General features: G+C 45.3%; 1 protein-coding gene across 1 annotated transcript; it reads left to right on the top strand.

Moving 5' to 3' along the window:
- The first annotated feature begins 16,290 nt into the window (after positions 1–16,290).
- Positions 16,291–21,678, top strand: LOC125344964 (melanoma antigen preferentially expressed in tumors-like). Its single transcript, XM_048337238.1, has 4 exons — positions 16,291–18,140; positions 18,645–18,747; positions 19,078–19,223; positions 20,899–21,678. The coding sequence occupies exons 1-4, from the start codon at positions 17,809–17,811 to the stop codon at positions 21,440–21,442; spliced, it is 1,125 nt and encodes a 374-aa protein (XP_048193195.1). The 5' UTR covers positions 16,291–17,808; the 3' UTR covers positions 21,443–21,678.
- Positions 21,679–24,817: the final 3,139 nt, after the last annotated feature.

A 24,817-nucleotide genomic window follows, 5' to 3' on the forward strand; every position in this document is an offset into this window, starting at 1 on the left:
TAGCTTAATAAATTAAGTACTTCCTGGTATGGTTACTGTACTGGTAACTCCCCAAAAGAATCTGGATTGTGGTGAGGGAACAGAGAAAAAAGCTCATTTAGACCTGCACTTACGAAGGTGGTAGGCAGCTGTATATCAGGGAGTAAACCTTCTGAGAATAAAAACAGCTGGAGCTTGTTAAGGTAATTACACAGGGGAAAGGATAATGTACTGGGAACTCCTCAGAAGAATCTGATTTGTGGTGAGGGGAGAGAGATAAAAGCTCATTTAGGAACGACATGAACATGCTGCGTAGGTAGCTGTTTATCAGTAAATATCTCCACTGAGATTAAGAAAAGCAGTAGCTTAATAAATTAAGTACTTCCTGGTATGGTTACTGTACTGGTAACTCCCCAAAAGAATCTGGATTGTGGTGAGGGAACAGAGAAAAAAGCTCATTTAGGACCTGCACTTACGAAGGGGGTAGGCAGCTGTATATCAGGGAGTAAACCTTCTGAGAATAAAAACAGCTGGAGCTTGTTAAGGTAATTACACAGGGGAAAGGATAATGTACTGGGAACTCCTCAGAAGAATCTGATTTGTGGTAGGGGAGAGAGATAAAAGCTCATTTAGGAACGACATGAACATGCTGCATAGGTAGCTGTTTATCAGTAAATATCTCCACTGAGATTAAGAAAAGCAGTAGCTTAATAAATTAAGTACTTCCTGGTATGGTTACTGTACTGGTAACTCCCCAAAAGAATCTGGATTGTGGTGAGGGAACAGAGAAAAAAGCTCATTTAGGACCTGCACTTACGAAGGGGGTAGGCAGCTGTATATCAGGGAGTATCCCTTCTGAGAATAAAAACAGCTGGAGCTTGTTAAGGTAATTACACAGGGGAAAGGATAATGTACTGGGAACTCCTCAGAAGAATCTGATTTGTGGTGAGGGGAGAGAGATAAAAGCTCATTTAGGAACGACATGAACATGCTGCGTAGGTAGCTGTTTATCAGTAAATATCTCCACTGAGATTAAGAAAAGCAGTAGCTTAATAAATTAAGTACTTCCTGTATGGTTACTGTACTGGTAACTCCCCAAAGAATCTGGATTGTGGTGAGGGAACAGAGAAAAAAGCTCATTTAGGACCTGCACTTACGAAGGGGGTAGGCAGCTGTATATCAGGGAGTAAACCTTCTGAGAATAAAAACAGCTGGAGCTTGTTAAGGTAATTACACAGGGGAAAGGATAATGTACTGGGAACTCCTCAGAAGAATCTGATTTGTGGTGAGGGGAGAGAGATAAAAGCTCATTTAGGAACGACATGAACATGCTGCGTAGGTAGCTGTTTATCAGTAAATATCTCCACTGAGATTAAGAAAAGCAGTAGCTTAATAAATTAAGTACTTCCTGGTATGGTTACTGTACTGGTAACTCCCCAAAAGAATCTGGATTGTGGTGAGGGAACAGAGAAAAAAGCTCATTTAGGACCTGCACTTACGAAGGGGGTAGGCAGCTGTATATCAGGGAGTATCCTTCTGAGAATAAAAACAGCTGGAGCTTGTTAAGGTAATTACACAGGGGAAAGGATAATGTACTGGGAACTCCTCAGAAGAATCTGATTTGTGGTGAGGGGAGAGAGATAAAAGCTCATTTAGGAACGACATGAACATGCTGCATAGGTAGCTGTTTATCAGTAAATATCTCCACTGAGATTAAGAAAAGCAGTAGCTTAATAAATTAAGTACTTCCTGGTATGGTTACTGTACTGGTAACTCCCCAAAAGAATCTGGATTGTGGTGAGGGAACAGAGAAAAAAGCTCATTTAGGACCTGCACTTACGAAGGGGGTAGGCAGCTGTATATCAGGGAGTACCTTCTGAGAATAAAAACAGCTGGAGCTTGTTAAGGTAATTACACAGGGGAAAGGATAATGTACTGGGAACTCCTCAGAAGAATCTGATTTGTGGTGAGGGGAGAGAGATAAAAGCTCATTTAGGAACGACATGAAATGCTGCATAGGTAGCTGTTTATCAGTAAATATCTCCACTGAGATTAAGAAAAGCAGTAGCTTAATAAATTAAGTACTTCCTGTATGGTTACTGTACTGGTAACTCCCCAAAAGAATCTGGATTGTGGTGAGGGAACAGAGAAAAAAGCTCATTTAGGACCTGCACTTACGAAGGGGGTAGGCAGCTGTATATCAGGGAGTATCCTTCTGAGAATAAAAACAGCTGGAGCTTGTTAAGGTAATTACACAGGGGAAAGGATAATGTACTGGGAACTCCTCAGAAGAATCTGATTTGTGGTGAGGGGAGAGAGATAAAAGCTCATTTAGGAACGACATGAACATGCTGCGTAGGTAGCTGTTTATCAGTAAATATCTCCACTGAGATTAAGAAAAGCAGTAGCTTAATAAATTAAGTACTTCCTGGTATGGTTACTGTACTGGTAACTCCCCAAAAGAATCTGGATTGTGGTGAGGGAACAGAGAAAAAAGCTCATTTAGGACCTGCACTTACGAAGGGGGTAGGCAGCTGTATATCAGGGAGTAAACCTTCTGAGAATAAAAACAGCTGGAGCTTGTTAAGGTAATTACACAGGGGAAAGGATAATGTACTGGGAACTCCTCAGAAGAATCTGATTTGTGGTAGGGGGAGAGAGATAAAAGCTCATTTAGGAACGACATGAACATGCTGCGTAGGTAGCTGTTTATCAGTAAATATCTCCACTGAGATTAAGAAAAGCAGTAGCTTAATAAATTAAGTACTTCCTGGTATGGTTACTGTACTGGTAACTCCCCAAAAGAATCTGGATTGTGGTGAGGGAACAGAGAAAAAAGCTCATTTAGGACCTGCACTTACGAAGGGGGTAGGCAGCTGTATATCAGGGAGTATCCCTTCTGAGAATAAAAACAGCTGGAGCTTGTTAAGGTAATTACACAGGGGAAAGGATAATGTACTGGGAACTCCTCAGAAGAATCTGATTTGTGGTGAGGGGAGAGAGATAAAAGCTCATTTAGGAACGACATGAACATGCTGCGTAGGTAGCTGTTTATCAGTAAATATCTCCACTGAGATTAAGAAAAGCAGTAGCTTAATAAATTAAGTACTTCCTGGTATGGTTACTGTACTGGTAACTCCCCAAAAGAACCTGGATTGTGGTGAGGGAACAGAGAAAAAAGCTCATTTAGGACCTGCCCTTACGAAGGGGGTAGGCAGCTGTATATCAGGGAGTATCCCTTCTGAGAATAAAAACAGCTGGAGCTTGTTAAGGTAATTACACAGGGGAAAGGATAATGTACTGGGAACTCCTCAGAAGAATCTGATTTGTGGTGAGGGGAGAGAGATAAAAGCTCATTTAGGAACGACATGAACATGCTGCGTAGGTAGCTGTTTATCAGTAAATATCTCCACTGAGATTAAGAAAAGCAGTAGCTTAATAAATTAAGTACTTCCTGGTATGGTTACTGTACTGGTAACTCCCCAAAAGAATCTGGATTGTGGTGAGGGAACAGAGAAAAAAGCTCATTTAGGACCTGCACTTACGAAGGGGGTAGGCAGCTGTATATCAGGGAGTACCTTCTGAGAATAAAAACAGCTGGAGCTTGTTAAGGTAATTACACAGGGGAAAGGATAATGTACTGGGAACTCCTCAGAAGAATCTGATTTGTGGTGAGGGGAGAGAGATAAAAGCTCATTTAGGAACGACATGAACATGCTGCGTAGGGAGCTGTTTATCAGTAAATATCTCCACTGAGATTAAGAAAAGCAGTAGCTTAATAAATTAAGTACTTCCTGGTATGGTTACTGTACTGGTAACTCCCCAAAAGAATCTGGATTGTGGTGAGGGAACAGAGAAAAAAGCTCATTTAGGACCTGCACTTACGAAGGGGTAGGCAGCTGTATATCAGGGAGTAAACCTTCTGAGAATAAAAACAGCTGGAGCTTGTTAAGGTAATTACACAGGGGAAAGGATAATGTACTGGGAACTCCTCAGAAGAATCTGATTTGTGGTGAGGGGAGAGAGATAATAGCTCATTTAGGAACGACATGAACATGCTGCGTAGGTAGCTGTTTATCAGTAAATATCTCCACTGAGATTAAGAAAAGCAGTAGCTTAATAAATTAAGTACTTCCTGTATGGTTACTGTACTGGTAACTCCCCAAAAGAATCTGGATTGTGGTGAGGGAACAGAGAAAAAAGCTCATTTAGGACCTGCACTTACGAAGGGGGTAGGCAGCTGTATATCAGGGAGTATCCCTTCTGAGAATAAAAACAGCTGGAGCTTGTTAAGGTAATTACACAGGGGAAAGGATAATGTACTGGGAACTCCTCAGAAGAATCTGATTTGTGGTGAGGGGAGAGAGATAAAAGCTCATTTAGGAACGACATGAACATGCTGCGTAGGTAGCTGTTTATCAGTAAATATCTCCACTGAGATTAAGAAAAGCAGTAGCTTAATAAATTAAGTACTTCCTGGTATGGTTACTGTACTGGTAACTCCCCAAAAGAATCTGGATTGTGGTGAGGGAACAGAGAAAAAAGCTCATTTAGGACCTGCACTTACGAAGGGGGTAGGCAGCTGTATATCAGGGAGTAAACCTTCTGAGAATAAAAACAGCTGGAGCTTGTTAAGGTAATTACACAGGGGAAAGGATAATGTACTGGGAACTCCTCAGAAGAATCTGATTTGTGGTGAGGGGAGAGAGATAAAGCTCATTTAGGAACGACATGAACATGCTGCGTAGGTAGCTGTTTATCAGTAAATATCTCCACTGAGATTAAGAAAAGCAGTAGCTTAATAAATTAAGTACTTCCTGTATGGTTACTGTACTGGTAACTCCCCAAAAGAATCTGGATTGTGGTGAGGGAACAGAGAAAAAAGCTCATTTAGGACCTGCACTTACGAAGGGGGTAGGCAGCTGTATATCAGGGAGTATCCCTTCTGAGAATAAAAACAGCTGGAGCTTGTTAAGGTAATTACACAGGGGAAAGGATAATGTACTGGGAACTCCTCAGAAGAATCTGATTTGTGGTGAGGGGAGAGAGATAAAAGCTCATTTAGGAACGACATGAACATGCTGCATAGGTAGCTGTTTATCAGTAAATATCTCCACTGAGATTAAGAAAAGCAGTAGCTTAATAAATTAAGTACTTCCTGTATGGTTACTGTACTGGTAACTCCCCAAAAGAATCTGGATTGTGGTGAGGGAACAGAGAAAAAAGCTCATTTAGGACCTGCACTTACGAAGGGGGTAGGCAGCTGTATATCAGGGAGTAAACCTTCTGAGAATAAAAACAGCTGGAGCTTGTTAAGGTAATTACACAGGGGAAAGGATAATGTACTGGGAACTCCTCAGAAGAATCTGATTTGTGGTGAGGGGAGAGAGATAAAAGCTCATTTAGGAACGACATGAACATGCTGCGTAGGTAGCTGTTTATCAGTAAATATCTCCACTGAGATTAAGAAAAGCAGTAGCTTAATAAATTAAGTACTTCCTGGTATGGTTACTGTACTGGTAACTCCCCAAAAGAACCTGGATTGTGGTGAGGGAACAGAGAAAAAAGCTCATTTAGGACCTGCACTTACGAAGGGGGTAGGCAGCTGTATATCAGGGAGTACCTTCTGAGAATAAAAACAGCTGGAGCTTGTTAAGGTAATTACACAGGGGAAAGGATAATGTACTGGGAACTCCTCAGAAGAATCTGATTTGTGGTGAGGGGAGAGAGATAAAAGCTCATTTAGGAACGACATGAAAATGCTGCATAGGTAGCTGTTTATCAGTAAATATCTCCACTGAGATTAAGAAAAGCAGTAGCTTAATAAATTAAGTACTTCCTGGTATGGTTACTGTACTGGTAACTCCCCAAAAGAATCTGGATTGTGGTGAGGGAACAGAGAAAAAAGCTCATTTAGGACCTGCACTTACGAAGGGGGTAGGCAGCTGTATATCAGGGAGTAAACCTTCTGAGAATAAAAACAGCTGGAGCTTGTTAAGGTAATTACACAGGGGAAAGGATAATGTACTGGGAACTCCTCAGAAGAATCTGATTTGTGGTGAGGGGAGAGAGATAAAAGCTCATTTAGGAACGACATGAACATGCTGCGTAGGTAGCTGTTTATCAGTAAATATCTCCACTGAGATTAAGAAAAGCAGTAGCTTAATAAATTAAGTACTTCCTGGTATGGTTACTGTACTGGTAACTCCCCAAAAGAATCTGGATTGTGGTGAGGGAACAGAGAAAAAAGCTCATTTAGGACCTGCACTTACGAAGGGGGTAGGCAGCTGTATATCAGGGAGTAAACCTTCTGAGAATAAAAACAGCTGGAGCTTGTTAAGGTAATTACACAGGGGAAAGGATAATGTACTGGGAACTCCTCAGAAGAATCTGATTTGTGGTGAGGGGAGAGAGATAAAAGCTGATTTAGGAGCGACATGAAAATGCTGCATAGTAGCTGTTTATCAGTAAATATCTCCACTGAGATTAAGAAAAGCAGTAGCTTAATAAATTAAGTACTTCCTGGTATGGTTACTGTACTGGTAACTCCCCAAAAGAATCTGGATTGTGGTGAGGGAACAGAGAAAAAAGCTCATTTAGGACCTGCACTTACGAAGGGGGTAGGCAGCTGTATATTAGGGAGTATCCCTTCTGAGAATAAAAACAGCTGGATCTTGTTAAGGTAATTACACAGGGGAAAGGATAATGTACTGGGAACTCCTCAGAAGAATCTGATTTGTGGTGAGGGGAGAGAGATAAAAGCTCATTTAAGAACGACCTGAACAAGCTGCATAAGTAGCTGTTTATCAGTAAATATCTCCACTGAGATTAAGAAAAGCAGTAGCTTAATAAATTAAGTACTTCCTGCTATGGTTACTGTACTGGTAATTCCCCAAAAATCTGGAATGTGGTGAGGGAACAGAGAAAAAAGCTCATTTAGGACCTGCACTTACGAAGGGGGTAGGCAGCTGTATATCAGGGAGTAAACCTTCTGATAATAAAAACAGCTGGAGGTTGTTAAGGTAATTACACAGGGGAAAGGATAATGTACTGGGAACTCCTCAGAAGAATCTGATTTGTGGTGAGGGGAGAGAGATAAAAGCTCATTTAGGAACGACATGAACATGCTGCGTAGGTAGCTGTTTATCAGTAAATATCTCCACTGAGATTAAGAAAAGCAGTTGCTTAATAAATTAAGTACTTCCTGGTATGGTTACTGTACTGGTAACTCCCCAAAAGAACCTGGATTGTGGTGAGGGAACAGAGAAAAAAGCTCATTTAGGACCTGCACTTACGAAGGGGGTAGGCAGCTGTATATCAGGGAGTATCCCTTCTGAGAATAAAAACAGCTGGAGCTTGTTAAGGTAATTACACAGGGGAAAGGATAAAGTACTGGGAACTCCTCAGAAGAGTCTGATTTGTGGTGAGGGGAGAGAGAAAAAGCTCATTTAAGAACGACATGAATATGCTGCATAGGTAGCTGTTTATCAGTAAATATCTCCACTGAGATTAAGAAAAGCAGTAGCTTAATAAATTAAGTGCTTCCTGGTATGGTTACTGTACCGGTAACTCCCCAAAAGAATCTGGAATGTGGTGAGGGAACAGAGAAAAAAGCTCCTTTAGGACCTGCACTTACGAAGGGGGTAGGCAGCTGTATATCAGGGAGTAAACCTTCTGAGAATAAAAACAGCTGGAGCTTGTTACGGTAATTACACAGGGGAAAGGATAATGTACTGGGAACTCCTCAGAAGAATCTGATTTGTGGTGAGGGAGAGAGATAAAAGCTGCTAATTTAGGAACGACATGAACATGCTGCATAGGTAGCTGTTTATCAGTAAATATCTCCACTGAGATTAAGAAAAGCAGTAGCTTAATAAATTAAGTACTTCCTGTTGTGGTTACTGTACTGGTAACTCCCCAAAAGAATCTGGATTGTGGTGAGGGAACAGAGAATAAAGCTCATTTAGGACCTGCACTTACGAAGGGGGTAGGCAGCTGTATATCAGGGAGTATCCCTTCTGCGAATAAAAACAGCTGGAGCTTGTTAAGGTAATTACACAGGGGAAAGGATAATGTACTGGGAACTCCTCAGAAGAATCTGATTTGTGGTGAAGCGAGAAAGATAAAAGCTCATTTGGAACGACATGAACATGCTGCGTAGGTAGCTGTTTATCAGTAAATATCTCCACTGAGATTAAGAAAAGCAGTAGCTTAATAAATTAAGTACGTCCTGTTATGGTTACTGTACTGGTAACTCCCCAAAAGAATCTGGATTGTGGTGAGGGAACAGAGAAAAAAGCTCATTTAGGACCTGCACTTACGAAGGGGGTAGGCAGCTGTATATCAGGGTGTAAACCTTCTGAGAATAAAAACCGCTGGAGTTTGTTAAGGTAATTACACAGGGGAAGGGATAATGTACTGGGAACTCCTCAGAAGAATCTGATTTGTGGTGAGTGGAGAGAGATAAAAGCTCATTTAGGAACGACATGAACATGCTGCATAGGTAGCTGTTTATCAGTAAATATCTCCACTGAGATTAAGAAAAGCAGTAGCTTAATAAATTAAGTACTTCCTGTTGTGGTTACTATACTGGTAACTCCCCAAAAGAATCTGGATTGTAGTGAGGGAACAGAGAAAAAAGCTCATTTAGGACCTGCACTTACGAAGGGGGTAGGCAGCTGTATATCAGGGAGTAAACCTTCTGAGAATAAAAACAGCTGGAGCTTGTTAAGGTAATTACACAGGGGAAAGGATAATGTACTGGGAACTCCTCAGAAGAATCTGATTTTTGCTTAGGGGAGAGAGATAATAGCTCATTTAGGAACGACATGAACATGCTGCGTAGGTAGCTGTTTATCAGTAAATATCTCCACTGAGATTAAGAAAAGCAGTAGCTTAATAAATTAAGTACTTCCTGTATGGTTACTGTACTGGTAACTCCCCAAAAGAATCTGGATTGTGGTGAGGGAACAGAGAAAAAAGCTCATTTAGGACCTGCACTTACGAAGGGGGTAGGCAGCTGTATATCAGGGAGTATCCCTTCTGAGAATAAAAACAGCTGGATCTTGTTAAGGTAATTACACAGGGGAAAGGATAATGTACTGGGAACTCCTCAGAAGAATCTGATTTGTGGTGAGGGGAGAGAGATAAAAGCTCATTTAAGAACGACCTGAACAAGCTGCATAGGTAGCTGTTTATCAGTAAATATCTCCACTGAGATTAAGAAAAGCAGTAGCTTAATAAATTAAGTACTTCCTGCTATGGTTACTGTACTGGTAATTCCCCAAAAGAATCTGGAATGTGGTGAGGGAACAGAGAAAAAAGCTCATTTAGGACCTGCACTTACGAAGGGGGTAGGCAGCTGTATATCAGGGAGTAAACCTTCTGATAATAAAAACAGCTGGAGGTTGTTAAGGTAATTACACAGGGGAAAGGATAGTGTACTGGGAACTCCTCAGAAGAATCTGATTTGTGGTGAGGGGAGAGAGATAAAAGCTCATTTAGGAACGACATGAACATGCTGCGTAGGTAGCTGTTTATCAGTAAATATCTCCACTGAGATTAAGAAAAGCAGTTGCTTAATAAATTAAGTACTTCCTGGTATGGTTACTGTACTGGTAACTCCCCAAAAGAACCTGGATTGTGGTGAGGGAACAGAGAAAAAAGCTCATTTAGGACCTGACCTTACGAAGGGGGTAGGCAGCTGTATATCAGGGAGTATCCCTTCTGAGAATAAAAACAGCTGGACCTTGTTAAGGTAATTACACAGGGGAAAGGATAAAGTACTGGGAACTCCTCAGAAGAGTCTGATTTGTGGTGAGGGGAGAGAGAAAAAAGCTCATTTAAGAACGACATGAATATGCTGCATAGGTAGCTGTTTATCAGTAAATATCTCCACTGAGATTAAGAAAAGCAGTAGCTTAATAAATTAAGTACTTCCTGGTATGGTTACTGTACCGGTAACTCCCCAAAAGAATCTGGATTGTGGTGAGGGAACAGAGAAAAAAGCTCATTTAGGACCTGCACTTACGAAGGGGGTAGGCAGCTGTATATCAGGGAGTAAACCTTCTGAGAATAAAAACAGCTGGAGCTTGTTACGGTAATTACACAGGGGAAAGGATAATGTACTGGGAACTCCTCAGAAGAATCTGATTTGTGGTGAGGGGAGAGAGATAAAAGCTCATTTAGGAACGACATGAATGCTCATTTAGGAACGACATGAACATGCTGCATAGGTAGCTGTTTATCAGTAAATATCTCCACTCAGATTAAGAAAAGCAGTAGCTTAATAAATTAAGTACTTCCTGTTGTGGTTACTATACTGGTAACTCCCCAAAAGAATCTGGATTGTGGTGAGGGAACAGAGAAAAAAGCTCATTTAGGACCTGCACTTACGAAGGGGGTAGGCAGCTGTATATCAGGGAGTAAACCTTCTGAGAATAAAAACAGCTGGAGCTTGTTAAGGTAATTACACATGGGAAAGGATAATGTACTGGGAACTCCTCAGAAGAATCTGATTTTTGCTTAGGGGAGAGAGATAATAGCTCATTTAGGAACGACATGAACATGCTGTGTAGGGAGCTGTTTATCAGTAAATTTTTCCACTGAGATTAAGAAAAGCAGTAGCTTAATAAATTAAGTATTTCCTGGTATGGTTACTGTACTGGTAACTCCCTAAAAGAACCTGGATTGTGGTGAGGGAACAGAGAAAAAAGCTCATTTAGGACCTGCCCTTACGAAGGGGGTAGGCAGCTGTATATAAGGGAGTATACTTTCTGGGAATAAAAACAGCTGGAGCTTGTTAAGGTAATTACACAGGGGAAAGGATAATGTACTGGGAACTCCTCAGAAGAATCTGATTTGTGGTGAGGGGAGAGAGATAAAAGCTCATTTAGGAACGACATGAACATGCTGCGTACGTAGCTGTTTATCAGTAAATATCTCCACTGAGATTAAGAAAAGCAGTAGCTTAATAAATTAAGTACTTGCTGGTATGGTTACTGTACTGGTAACTCCCCAAAAGAATCTGGATTGTGGTGAGGGAACAGAGAAAAAAGCTCATTTAGGACCTGCACTTACGAAGGGGGTAGGCAGCTGTATATCAGGGAGTATCCCTTTTGAGAATAAAAACAGCTGGAGGTTGTTAAGGTAATTACACAGGGGAAAGGATAATGTACTGGGAACTCCTCAGAAGAATCTGATTTGTGGTGAGGGGAGAGAGATAAAAGCTCATTTATGAACGATATGAAAATGCTGCATAGGTAGCTGTTTATCAGTAAATATCTCCACTGAAATTAAGAAAAGCAGGAGCTTAATAAATTAAGTACTTCCTGGTATGGTTACTGTACTGGTAACTCCCCAAAAGAATCTGGATTGTGGTGAGGGAACAGAGAATAAAGCTCATTTATGACCTGCACTTACGAAGGGGGTAGGCAGACTGGCCCAAAAAAACCCAATTTCCACCCCCCCAAAAAAAACAACAACAACAAACAAACAAACAAAACATGAATAAAATATTCATTTAAAGAAAGAAACAGCCCAGATGCCTTTCAATGGAATTGGATCAAGAATATGTGATATTTGATATATATATATATATATATGTATGTATTTACTCATGCATTAGGAAGAATATTACACCATGTGCAAAGAAATGGATGGACATGGAAAACATTATGTTGAGTGAAGTAAGGTTCAGAAAGACAAAGGACATATGTTTTCTCTCATGTGGAAGTTAAATCTAAATTATAAATATGTAAATAAATGTACAGGGACACATACACACACATATACACAAAACTGAATTTACTAAACTATGGTTCTCTGCAGGAAAGAATTCTAATGGCATAAAGCCTTTAAACAACTAATTTAAAGTTTCATAAAATGATTGCCAGGAATCTGGAACCTGGTGTCTGGGAGGTGAGGTGAAGGGGAGGGGTACAGACAAATCAAGACAGGAAAGGTAGGTGATTGCAGCTGTAAGATAAAATGTACATTGTCATGGGTGGTTATGTGCCACCTTATAAAAATGTACATATGTGAAAATGGAACTAGAAAGGATGAGGGGAGGACTGGGGTTGGGAGGGATGTTGGAAACGAAGGAAGGGGTGACATTTGATTGAGATGCATCGTACTCATAAACTGGCATGTTAATTGAAACCTCTTTGTACAACTACTTAAAAGCAAGAGAGACAGTCAGGTGCTGGTGGCTTATGCCTGTCATCCTAGCTACTCAGGAGACTGAGATCTGAGGATCAGGGGTTCGAAGCCAGTCCAGGCAGGAAAGTCTGTGAGACTCTTACCTCCAATTAATCACAGAAAAAGCCAGAAGTGGTGTTGTGTCTCAAGTGGTAGAGTGCTAGCCTTGAGCACAAAGGAGCTCAAGGACAGTGCTCAGGCCCAAAGTTCAAGCCTCAGGCCTGGCAAAAACAAAACAAAACAAACAGAAAACCTATTGAGGTGGATTTCACAAGGCATCAACAAGAGACTTAACAGTGGGATGGAAGAGTGTGTCACAATCTCTATCCTGTTCTGTAGCTGCTTTGAGTCTACCCATCACTCACATACTTCCTGAAAACATCCCACAGGATCATGGAATGATCAGGAAGAGATGAATTTATTATATTAACTGCTCCACCCCCAAGTCAGTTTCACATAACATCAAGCTTTTTTCTTTTTACCATGTGGAAAGCACTACCTCTGGGAAATGAAGAAGCTAGGCTTGAGCTGGAGCAGCGAGAAACAGCTACCTGTTAAGCAAAACTGCTTGACATGAGTCACACTGGACACTAACTATAGGCCTATATATTAGAAACAAACATTTGATCATTTTTTTCATCTTGCTCCCAATCAGCTTTTGTTTGTTTATTTTTGTGCTGATTCTGGAGCTTAAATTCAGGGCCTGGGTACTGTTCCTGAATTTTTTTCCAAAGGCTGATGCCATAGCTACACTTCCAGATTTGGGGTGGTCAATTGATCATGGACCTTCCAATCTAGGCTGCCTTAGAACTGAGAACCTTAGCGCTCAGCCTCCTGAGTCACTAGATTATAGGTGTGAGCCACTAGTACCTGGCTGAAATTCATCATGTGGATGAACACAATGAACAGTAAGAAACATGTCCTTGTGAGACCAAGATGTTGAATGTACAACCAGGTGTAAGCCACAGTCAGCTCTTGGAATGGAATATTGTTCCATCCTTTCCACACAGATTACAGACTCCTTTTGAAGTGCCAGACTTTGAAGTCAGGCCCCACTTTACCACGTGAACCCCACCTTACCCCGTGAACCTGAGATAAGCAGGCCCTGTGAGCAGACCCAGGACAAGCCCATTAGGGCCCAGTCGGTCTAGAACTCTAAGCGCTGGGAATGCTTAACTCTGACCACCCCTAGAATGCCTCGAACCCTGAGCCAATCAGATTTGTACCTGTGTCCTAATCTTGCTTGCTTGAACAGCGGATTGTTGTAACTTTGTTTTTTGCCTTTATAAGCCCTGTGGAATTGTAGTTCGGGGCTTCCTCCTAACCTCTGCTGTGTCGGTGGGTAGGACGTGGCCCATGTTGCAGCTCGCTTAAATAAAGCCTTGCCTTGCTTTTGCATTTCGGAACGTCTGAGTCTCAGTGGCCTTCTTGGAGGTCGTTTCGCGACTTGGCACAACATTTTTAGAAAGGTTATGTAATTTCTTTGAAGTATAGCTTACAGGAATTCAATGAACAGAAAGACATATGTTTTTGTCAAATCAAAACATCGGAAGCCACTTTATTTACTTATTGTGCCAGTACTGGGACCTGAACTCAAGGCCTCACCTTCTTGCTTGGCTTTTTTGTTGTTGTTGTTCAAAACTGGCACTCTTAACACTTGAGTTACACTTCTACTTCTGGCTTTTTGCTGGCTAGTTGGAGAGAATAAATCATAGTACTACAATATAAAAGGGGCAGGGGAAATACATAATTTTGGTACTACTGAATAACGTGATATTTTCTGTTTGTATGAAGGTTTTGATTCAGAATGAAATATTTGCTTTTGGCTTCTCCAAAGTAGAACAGACAAGTTACTGTAAGCATTTGTTTTCAAACCTGATGGAAAGATGGATCAGCATCAGATGTGTTCACTGCTATAATGGTCTGGTCACTGATCTGACTGAAATGCACCCAGGAAGAATTGAATGACGGCCTGGTCTCAAGAGGCAAGCCTCATCTCTTCTTCCTTCTGTTTCTTCTTTGTCAGTTTTGTGCCAGTTCTAGGCTTGAACTCAGGGCTTAAGCACTATCCCTGAGCTCTTTTGCTTAAGGCTAGAGCTTTACCACTTCCACTTCTACATCTCCACTTCCAGCTTTTTGTGGTTGATTAGAGATGAGATTCTCATCGACTTTTCTGCCTGGAGTGGCTTCCAACCATGATCCTTAAATCTCAGTGTCCTGAGTTGCTGGGATTACAGGTGTGAGCCCACAGTGCTTCTTAAACATTTGATGACCCTTGGTCATAAGCTTCATTTTCTCCTTGAAACCAAAAACTGCAGCTTACACTTAACAACACTGGTGAACACTCCTTTCCAGTGCTCCCTACAGTGACACATGCATGATGGTGCAGTCTTGGCAATTTTAAGACCTACAGAGAAGATTGTGTGTGAGTGTGCACACGCACATGCACGTGTGCTGCATGTACTCATGCTGTTCCTGGGACTTGAACTCACGGCCTGGGTACTGTCTGTGAGCGTTTGTGCGCAAGGCTAGTGCTCTGCCACTTGAACAAAGCTGCGTGCAGGTGGCTTTTGCCTTTAGTCCCAGCTTTTCAGGAGGCTGGGATCAGAGGATCATGGTTCGAAGCCGGCCCAGGCCAGGCAGAAAAGTCCATGAGATTCTTATCTCCAGTCAACCACACAAATCTGCAAGTAGAGCTGCAGCCTTGAGCACAAACACTCAGGGCCAGCACCCAAGACGCTCACGGACTTGGCTGCCCGGGCTGGCCTTGCCCCGCAATTCTCAGAGCTCAGCCTCCTGAGTAGCTGGGACGGCGGGCGGGAGCCACCGGCGGCTGCTTCACTCATTGTAAACCAAAGTTACTCAAAGGGCACGGCCCGACTTCCCTCCACGGCCGGGCGCTGGGAGCTGCGGCGGGCGCCGGGCCTACCCATCGGCGATATCGCGAGATTTCACACGAGAGGCCGGAGAGGCGGGAATCGGCGGTGGGGAAATCGCTGAGTCACCGCGGGCTTCCTGGGCCGGTGCCAGGGCTGCGCGTGGCGGTCGCCGGGAGAGGCGGGAGAGGCGCTGGGCCCGGCCCGCGGGGCGAGGCGCGGGCGGGAGGAAAGGTAAACAGTCACGCCGCCCTCCCCGCTTCCCTCCGGCGGGGTGACCCGGGCTCCCTCCCGGCCCCTCCCCGTCCTGGAGGTGGGGGCGTCGGGACGCCGGGCGCCGCCCAGCTCCCGCCGCAGTGCGGGGCCGGGGCCGCCGAGGCCCGGGCGGCGCGGCCTTCCGCCTCGGGCGGAGACCTGAGGGGAGCCCCGCAATTCTCAGAGCTCAGCCTCCTGAGTAGCTGGGACGGCGGGCGGGAGCCACCGGCGGCTGCTTCACTCATTGTAAACCAAAGTTACTCAAAGGGCACGGCCCGACTTCCCTCCACGGCTGGGCGCTGGGAGCTGCGGCGGGCGCCGGGCCTACCCATCGGCGATATCGCGAGATATCACACGAGAGGCCGGAGAGGCGGGAATCGGCGGTGGGGAAATCGCTGAGTCACCGCGGGCTTCCTGGGCCGGGGCCAGGGCTGCGCGTGGCGGTCGCCGGGAGAGGCGCTGGGCCCGGCCCGCGGGGCGAGGCGCGGGCGGGAGGAAAGGTAAACAGTCACGCCGCCCTCCCCGCTTCCCTCCGGCGGGGTGACCCGGGCTCCCTCCCGGCCCCTCCCCGTCCTGGAGGCGGGGGCGTCGGGACGCCGGGCGCCGCCCAGCTCCCGCCGCAGTGCGGGGCCGGGGCCGCCGAGGCCCGGGCGGCGCGGCCTTCCGCCTCGGGCGGAGACCTGAGGGGAGTGCCCCGCGCCCGGCCCTCCGGGCCTGCGGTCCCGGGTCGCCCGCGGTCGCCCCGTAGCCGGCGGGGGGCCGAGGGCGGAGCGGGGCCGAGGGAAAGCCGGGCCCCGGAGGGCGCCGTGGAGGCCGCGGCCAGGTCCTTCCGGGAGGGTCGCCGGCGGGGGCCCCAGGCCGGTCCCGGCTCTGCGACTAAGGAGAAGTGGACCAGATTTGGGAGAGAGAGACTGAGTAGAGAAAGCAGAAATAGGAGCAGCCTTTATTTTCTTTCATACTGCGTTTTCTCCAAAGAGCATTTTGTGCAAATCTGTCCAGGTCCCACTTTATAAGAAGCATCCTAGTTATACTAGAGACCCTACTGTCAGAATGCGGTCCTTTTCACAACACATGCTCAGGGATGTCAAGCACTCAAGAGCCGACTATTAGTGGGGTCTGTGGACACGGGTTTTCAGTTCTGGAAACTGGGCTAACGTGTCATTAACTTTCAGATTATGCATCATCGATTCGTGGCATGTCAGGTGTGGCAGTTCTTGGCTTTGCATGGTCAGATCTTGCTGTCATTTTCCTTGAATTAGGGGGTCTGCAGGTTGGCAAGTCTCTGTTCTATGTAACAAGTTACTCTGTTAAGGACTGAAGTCCAAAGGTGATTGCTTATCAATATCCACATCATCATTCTCTGCCATTAGAATTTTTAACTCCCTGCCTAAATTTACATCATATACAATTGCTATTTTGACATTGTTGTTGGTGCCTATGTTTTTCTAACATTAGTTAGCTAATGGTAGTGAAGCTTAGGACCTGTTGCTCACTAGGTAAGTATTTTACACTGGAGACATTCCCTCATGTTTTCCAGATAGTGTTGTGTTTTTGCCTGAGACAGCCTTGGTCCATGATATGTCCACATCCACCTCTTAAGCAGCCTAGAATACAGATGTAAAGTATAATTCTTGCTAGGAATCTTTGTCTTCTTTCTGCTTTGGAAGTACTGGAGTTTGATCTAAGGCTTGTGCTTCCTAGACAGGTAATCTGCTGAGTCTGGTTATGCACTGTTCTTTTCTTGTGATAAAGTCTTAATGTTTGCTTAAGAGAGAAGGAAACAGTGTGGGCCATGTGGCATTCCCATTCTCGTCCTTGGCAAAATAAGAACATCTGAAACCTAATATGTATTAAAATTGGAAATATTTTGATAGCTAACATGATGTCAAACTAGGAAATTCTACACCTGAAGTTTGGTTTATGCCTAGAATTTTTTAAAATATCAAGTAAACCAGAAGGATTGCATTTGTATAGTAATCTACTCTATAAAATTGTAAATGTTATGTAAAAGATCCTGAATATCTGTATGTGAATTGAACCTAAAACATACATGTGTTTGGCATTTCGGCAGTTAGACTAATCAGAATACCAACTAATACATAAGGCAGATATTTCAAAATTGAGAAATACTCAAAGCCCAAACCCTCCTGGTCTGTGGCTTTTTTTGAGAAGTTACTGTCTCAGCCTTTTCCCTACAAAAGGCTGTGCCAGCTTTTAAACTCCTTGTTATTCACTTTTCAGGAAGGCTAGAATTAGTGAGAACAAAGTGGGACAGTGGTCATTTCATTTTCTTCAGCTCTGGGCCAGATGTTTGTCCTGGTGTCAGTCAGTAGAGGCATAGACCTGGTTTTATGGCCACAGAATGTAGAAGATAATTTGGCAGACTGAATTTTCTCTGCTGTTTCCAGACCAATGGCATTGGCCCTGGATTGATCTCTCTGAAGGGAGGAAGAAAATGCAGTTGTTCACACTTAGCCTGAGAAGTTAACTAAGTGCCTGCATGTTTCCCCAGCATTTTTTTCCCAACAGATTCATCAGGATGAGTATGTGTGGCCCACCAAGCCTCCTGGAGCTGGCTGTACAGAGCCTGCTGAAGGATGATGCTTTGGTCATTGCTGCTCTGGAAGAGCTGCCTGTAGAGCTCTTCCCACCTCTGTTCATGGCAGCCTATACTGGGAGACACAATGAGAGTGTGAAGAGGATTGTGCAGGCCTGGCCCTTTGCCTACCTCCCTCTGGGGTCCCTGCTGAAGGAAGGGCAACCACACCAGGAGAACTTCCAAGCTGTGCTCAGTGGGCTCGATGCCCTGCTTGCTGAAGACATTTGCCCTAGGTGAGGAAGACCCAATAGCCTGAAGTCCTGGGAGCCTCACATGACACAGCTGGGATCAGAGGCCTTTAGAGTGGACACTTGGGTGGTGCTAGAAACAATTGTTGGTATCTCCTTTAGGATGAACCACCATATAATGCACTATTGACTGAAGGAACATGTCTGCATTCCTTCCCAGTGTCACTTAAAGGTATGGGAAGTAGATTCTAGGGTTCAATCTCAGTGGTAGAATACTTGCCTTGCACTTCTGAGGTCCTATGATCAGTACTCAGTAATACAAAGTTAAACATATTGGGTAGAAGAACAGATAGATAACAGATGCTAAACAGACAGTCAGATAACAGAATAACCTTAAGAGAGAAGAAATCAGAGGAAAAAGCAAGATCCTAGGAGAAAAGGGGACCACAGCTAATACCTGGGTTTTAGAGTTCATGTTTATATTTGACCTTTACCTTCATTCTGAGACCCTTCCCTTTACCTTCCATTAATCATCTGTTTTATCCACAGGCAGGGGAAACTGCAAGTACTGGATCTATGTCAGAAAACTATATGGTCTGGTAGCAGGGATGGCATGTGCTCACTGTCCCAGGCCATCCTGCCATTGATGAAGGTAAAGGTGGATGGATCCAGTATGGGAGCAAAAGAGCCCAGGGCTCCCCTGAAGGTGTTCATAGATCTCTACCTCAGTATTGGCAGCCACGATGAATGGCTCACTTCTCTGATTGAAAAGGCCAAGCAGTGGAAAGGTTTACTACACTTATACTGTAACAAGCTGAGTATTTTTGCACTGTCCGTACAAAATATGAAGGTATTGAAAATGGTGAGGCTGTATTCTGTCCAGGATTTGGAACTGGTCTGTAACTGGAAATTATCAGTCCTGGGGAAGCTCCTTTCTCTTCTACCATACATGGGTAAATTGCACAGACTCTTCCTGTCTCAGACACAGATGTCCCAGTGTAGTTCTTGGGAGGAGGAGGAGCAGTTTGTGGAGACGTTCAGCTCTCAGTTGCTCAGTCTACATCACCTCCAGGAGCTTCATTTGGAATCCATCAGCTCTCTTGAAGGCTCCTTGTGCAGTTTGCTCAGGTGAGGGTTATTACATTTGCTCTGCAGAATAGGACAGGTCTGTATTCATTTCAGGATGGATAAAGCATCTTTGCTCTGTGACAGCCATAATCATGTGTCCCTGTATGTCAACATTTGTCTTGTTCCCAAGTATGGTATCTATCCAAACAGTTTAGAGGTAGTCTTTATCCCTCTTTGGATCAGAATAGTACAATTGCATATACTGGGTACAATCATCTCAAGTTATATAGAACAACTATTTATTTTGGCTCACAGATCTAGTTGAGGTCCAGTGGAAAATATCCAGTGAATGCCACTGTTTTGGTTTATATGCAGAGACTATGTGCTCAAGCAATGTCAGGACCCTGGGTGTGGTAGTTTATACCTGTAATTCGAGCATTCGAGAGGCTTGGCAGGAGAATTTTGTCTTTGAGATAAGCCTATGCTACATAGTAAAACTCTGTCTAGAAATTTAAAAAGAGAACAACACACATAAGAACACAGAGTGAGACATAGAATTAGATAAGCCAGATTTTATAAAGGATTTATACTTTAGACAGCCCACTGATATATTGATCCATTGATTGTAACAGTACATCCTTAACTCTCTCTTAAGAGTTCTACTTAATTCCTTTTATTTTATCATAATGGAGACTCAATTTCAAAATGGATTTGTACTTAATGTGAGGGAGTATATATGAAGTATATGATTCTAGAAATAAAGGATAGGTGGTTAAGAGATAATAAAAAAGTCTGGGGGCTGGGGATATGGCCTAGTGGCAAGAGTGCTTGCCTCGTATACTTGAAGCCCTGGTTCGATTCCCCAGCACCACATATACAGAAAATGGCCAGAAGTGGCGCTGTGACTCAAGTGGCAGAGCGCTAGCCTTGAGAAAAAGTAGCCAGGGACAGTGCTCAGGCCCTGAGTCCAAGTCCCAGGACTGGCAAAAAAAAAAAAAAAGTCTGAAGTTGATCCCTGTGTCTGGCAGACATTTTGGAGGCTGTTTGCCTTCTAGGTTTGTACTTTATGAAGGGTATTTTAGTAGCCTCATACTAGGTAATATAGGTGACTTAATTAACACAGTTGCTGGAAGAAAGCCTGATTTGGGTTTGTTATTGCTGCTACTGCTGCTGCTTCCTCTTCTCTTCTTTGTGCTTATCTGCTGCTGCTTTGTCTTCTTACGCTGCTTCTGCTTTGTCTTCTTACGCTGCTTCTGCTTTGTCTTCTTACGCTGCTTCTGCTTCTTTTTTGCTTTAAGAAATTAATTCCCCCCCCCCAGGTTATTAATTGAGGGGATTTATATTTGTGTCTCTGGAACTAAAATAATCTAATGTCCTTCTCTTCTTGATACCTAGGGTCAGGTTCTTTTCTGAGTAATCTTCGTGGTCCTCTTATTTAACCATCACAACAACTAATCTGTATGCTTTGCTCTACTCAGTAGATAAGGAAAGGGAATATGTGAGGTCTTATTTACTTGACCCAGTTCCAGAACAAGGTTAACAAATGTAGAAAGGACTTCATGTAAATTGGCCTTGTTGGAAGACCTCTTTACAGTATGACAGCCTCAAGGTTGGGCATCAGGAAAACTTTGGGGTTTTTCTTTGCTGCATTGGCTGTATTGAGTTATGAGTTCTCCCCACTGGCTGCTACTCATCACCACCAGTCCCCAGCACTGACTGTTCTCTCTGTCCACAGGTGCCTGAGGAGCCCCTTGAAGATCCTCTCTCTCACCAATTGTCTGCTTCTAGAATCAGACTTGATGAATTTGTCTAAGTGCCCCAATACAAGACAGCTAAGGGGACTGTGTCTAAATAGGGTTATCCTGATGGACATAAGTTCTGAGACCCTGGAAGCACTGCTAGAGAATGTATCGAGTACCCTCCAGGTCCTGAGCCTAGAGGAATGTGGGATCATGAACCTCCAACTCACTGCCATTCTGCCTGCCCTGAGACACTGTTCCCAGCTCACAACCTTTAGCTTTTCTGGGAACCCCATCTCCATAAATGTGCTGTTGCGAGTCGTTCGCCACACCATTGGACTGACCAACTTAAGGCGTGTGCGGTACCCTGCACCACTGGAATTTTATGAGCATGTTGGAGATGGGTTGCTTGCTACCCTACAAGCCAAGCTGATGCAGATGCTACAAGAGTTGGGGCGGTCAGACATGGGGTGGCTCAGTGGCAAACCCTGTCCTCATCGTGAGTGGCCCTTCAGTGACCTGTGGCCCATGCCCTGGTAGCATCTACACAGGTAAGTAGCCCTATCCACAGCTTTGGTCTGGACATGTGGACACCGAAGCGTACAAATCACAGAAGCCACAGTTACAAAGGACTGCTCATGGTAAGCAGGAAAAGGAAAGATGATCAGGGATGCGAGTTAGACATTGACTTGGGGCAGTTTGGTCATTGTCAAAAATATCCTAAGGCATTACAAATGAGAATTTGAAATTTTACATGGGTAGGGTGATGTATAAGAATTGTCCCGGGGCTGGGGATATAGCCTAGTGGCAAGAGTGCCTGCCTCGGATACACGAGGCCCTAGGTTCGATTCCCCAGACCACATATACAGAAAAAACGGCCAGAAGCGGCGCTGTGGCTCAAGTGGCAGAGTGCTAGCCTTGAGCGGGAAGAAGCCAGGGACAGTGCTCAGGCCCTGAGTCCAAGGCCCAGGACTGGCAAAAAAAAAAAAAAAGAAAAAAAAAAAGAATTGTCCCTACATTGATGAATGTAAAGAGACAGCCATAATTAAAGAAACCTTAGTATAAATGATTTGTTATGCTGTGTGATATATGAACCTGTTTCGGTAACTTAAAAGTCAGATATTATTTAAAGTTGAGAGTTGGCAAAAAAAATTTGCTGAGAAATGATTAGTGGGAACATTTTTTTTTTTTTTTTTTGGCCAGTCCTGGGGCTTGGACTCAGGGCCTGAGCACTGTCCCTGGCTTCTTTTTGCTCAAGGCTAGCACTCTGCCACTTGAGCCACAGCGCCACTTCTGGCCATTTTCTGTATATGTGGTGCTGGGGAATCGAACCCAGGGCCTCATGTATACGAGGCAAGCACTCTTGCCACTAGGCCATATCCCCAGCCCGGGAACATTTATTAGGACACTATTAAAAGGAAAATGATGGGCAATGAGGCCAAGAGCATATTGCTGCTATTGCTACTGCTGCTTCTGATCTGGTGAAGGTGCCAATGTGGGGTTGGCAACAGGCTTTTATAGGGTTACTAGGCTCTTTCCTGTTTTTAATCTCTTTGGGGGAGTCTTGCTTATTGGTCCTTTTTTTCCCCCCTCAGGGAATAGTTTGAATTCTCACCAGATTGGCTCTTCTGCATCTTATGGGAGCTATTTCATGTGCTTGTGTTGCCTCCATATTCCACCTTGGTCCTGGGTATCTGACTGTTTGCTATGTCTCCTTTAAGGGGAGACAGTCTTTCACATACCCTCTTCCTGTAGAGAAGAATGAATCCAATCTTGGATTCAGTGCCATGATGATATATTGGATTTGCTTGGAGCTGGTAGGGTTGTAGATATGTCCTAACCTACCTATTTATTATCCTAGCACATGAATATGGAGCAATCCACCGAGCCATGTCATGGTCTAATTGATTTTCGAATAGAATTACATGGCATCATGATTCATGGAGCTAAGAGGCACTGAAGGGTCAGAAAGTGTGGATGGTATCCATGCTGTACCCTGGTCACTAAACCTCCAGCCTAGTGCATGCAGAAAGAACTCTGGGTAGGAAGTCAATAAAGTGAGTTCTAGTGTCAAAAAGGAATAAAGTAGATGGGATGTCAATCCCCTGAAGAAGTGAGGCCAGGATCCCCATTTTCCCTTGAGATTCATCCAAGACTAGATAGGTTAATTTATGAGTGTTGCCTTGAGGTTGTCCTGAAATTTAGCTCCAAGGCAGCAGTCTTTTCTAAGCCTGGCATAGGTTTCCTGTGGGTGGCAGTAGCCATATCTAAAACTCTTCCATTTCTCATACTTCAAGAGTTGATAGGTTTTGTATACCAGTGAGTATTTCAGAGTACAAAGCAAATGCCATACATGTATATATTTGTTTGTTTTGGCTAGTCCTGGGGTTTGGACTCAGGGCTTGAGCACTGACCCTGGCCCTGGCTTCTTTTTACTCAAGGATAGCACTCAACCTCTTGAGCCACAGTGCTACTTCTGGCTTTTTGTATGTATGCGGTGCTGAGAACTCGAACCCAGGGCTGTAACCTCTCTGTATGTCATCTTGAGAATAAAATTAAAAATTTAAAAACACACCAAAACAGCACCAAGAGATCACTTGATTAAATTTACTAGGTTTACTAGAGAGACAAAATGTCTTTCTCAACCAGGTCTTTTGCCAGCAGCCCTGAATGTCTGGGGAGAGTAAAATACTTTTCCTTTGTGTCACCAGGCAAGATGGTCACATCAGTACAGAGGCAGAGTTACCTAGGTGACCCGCACACCTGGAGGCGGCTGCCTCCCCCGCCCCTGAGGTCACATCCGGGCCTCACCTCCCCATCCCACCCCCCTACAGAAGGCCTCGCCCGGGGGCGGCTGCTCTCTGTGAGCGTGGGCGCGGGTCAGCGGGACGAGCTCTCCTCTCCTGCCCGAGACCGCGTGGCGTCCTCCTTTCCCGGCTCCTGCTCCACACACCCGGCAGCCATCAGGTAAGGAGTGCGCCGTGAGGGAAGGCGGAGGTTCTCATCCTCCTTAGAGGGGTCTGGAACTTTCGGGCGGTTCGTGTCGGGGCGCTGGAGTGAACTTGGAGCAGTTTATCCGGGGCTCTGAGCTCCAGGTGGGAAGTCCACGCGGAGCCGCCGCGGCTTCTCCCGCGTTGTCCACGGGTGTTTGCCCGCCGCCTCGCCCGCCTGGTTTCTTCTTCATGACCCGCGTTTGCACTGCGGGCGCCACCGGGCGGGGCGCGGGGACCCGGGTCTGGAAGGGGTGACCCCCGCCCCCATCGCCACCCGGACCCGGGGAGATCTGCCCTCCCCTCGCCCTGCTTCCAGCCCCCGCTTCCGGCTCCCGGCGGCCGCGCGTCCCGAGCCGTCGGCCCGGACCTGTGGGTCGGCGCGCGCCGCACCGAGTCCGGGTCCTCCCGGTTCCGGGGCGCAGGCTCGGGGTGCTGGCCCTGCCCGCCCGAAACGCCCGCCTGAGATTCGGGCAGACGCGGGAGCGGACGGTGCGGACCCCGCTCGGGGACGGGCGGCGCCGGGCGAGGGCGCACCGCCGCGGGACCGGAGGCCTCTGGGCGCCGGGCGCCGCCCCTCCCCGCCCGGGGCCCGGCAGGTGCGCGCGCGCCTCCTCCACCCGCCCGGCTCTCCCGGAGCCGAGCCCCGGGCCGGCGCAGCCCCCAGCCGCGCTCCTCCGCCTCCAGCGCCGGCCGCAGCTCTTCTCCCTTCTGCCCGCACAGCCGGCGGCCCTGGCCTGGCGCGGGGGTCCCGGCGCCACCCCGGAGGCAGCACCGCTGAACCTCGCGCCGCGCCGGGAGGAGCTGAGGCGCCCGAAGGACTCCCGGCCCTCAGTGTGCTTGGAAGGTGGAGAATGAGATGGAAAGGGGGCGAACCGGATGTCTGCTTTTGGTGAGTCAACATGCTGCCTAATAGCACATGCTG

This window comes from Perognathus longimembris, unplaced genomic scaffold (assembly GCF_023159225.1).
Source record: "Perognathus longimembris pacificus isolate PPM17 unplaced genomic scaffold, ASM2315922v1 HiC_scaffold_4938, whole genome shotgun sequence".
Lineage (NCBI taxonomy): Eukaryota > Metazoa > Chordata > Mammalia > Rodentia > Heteromyidae > Perognathus > Perognathus longimembris.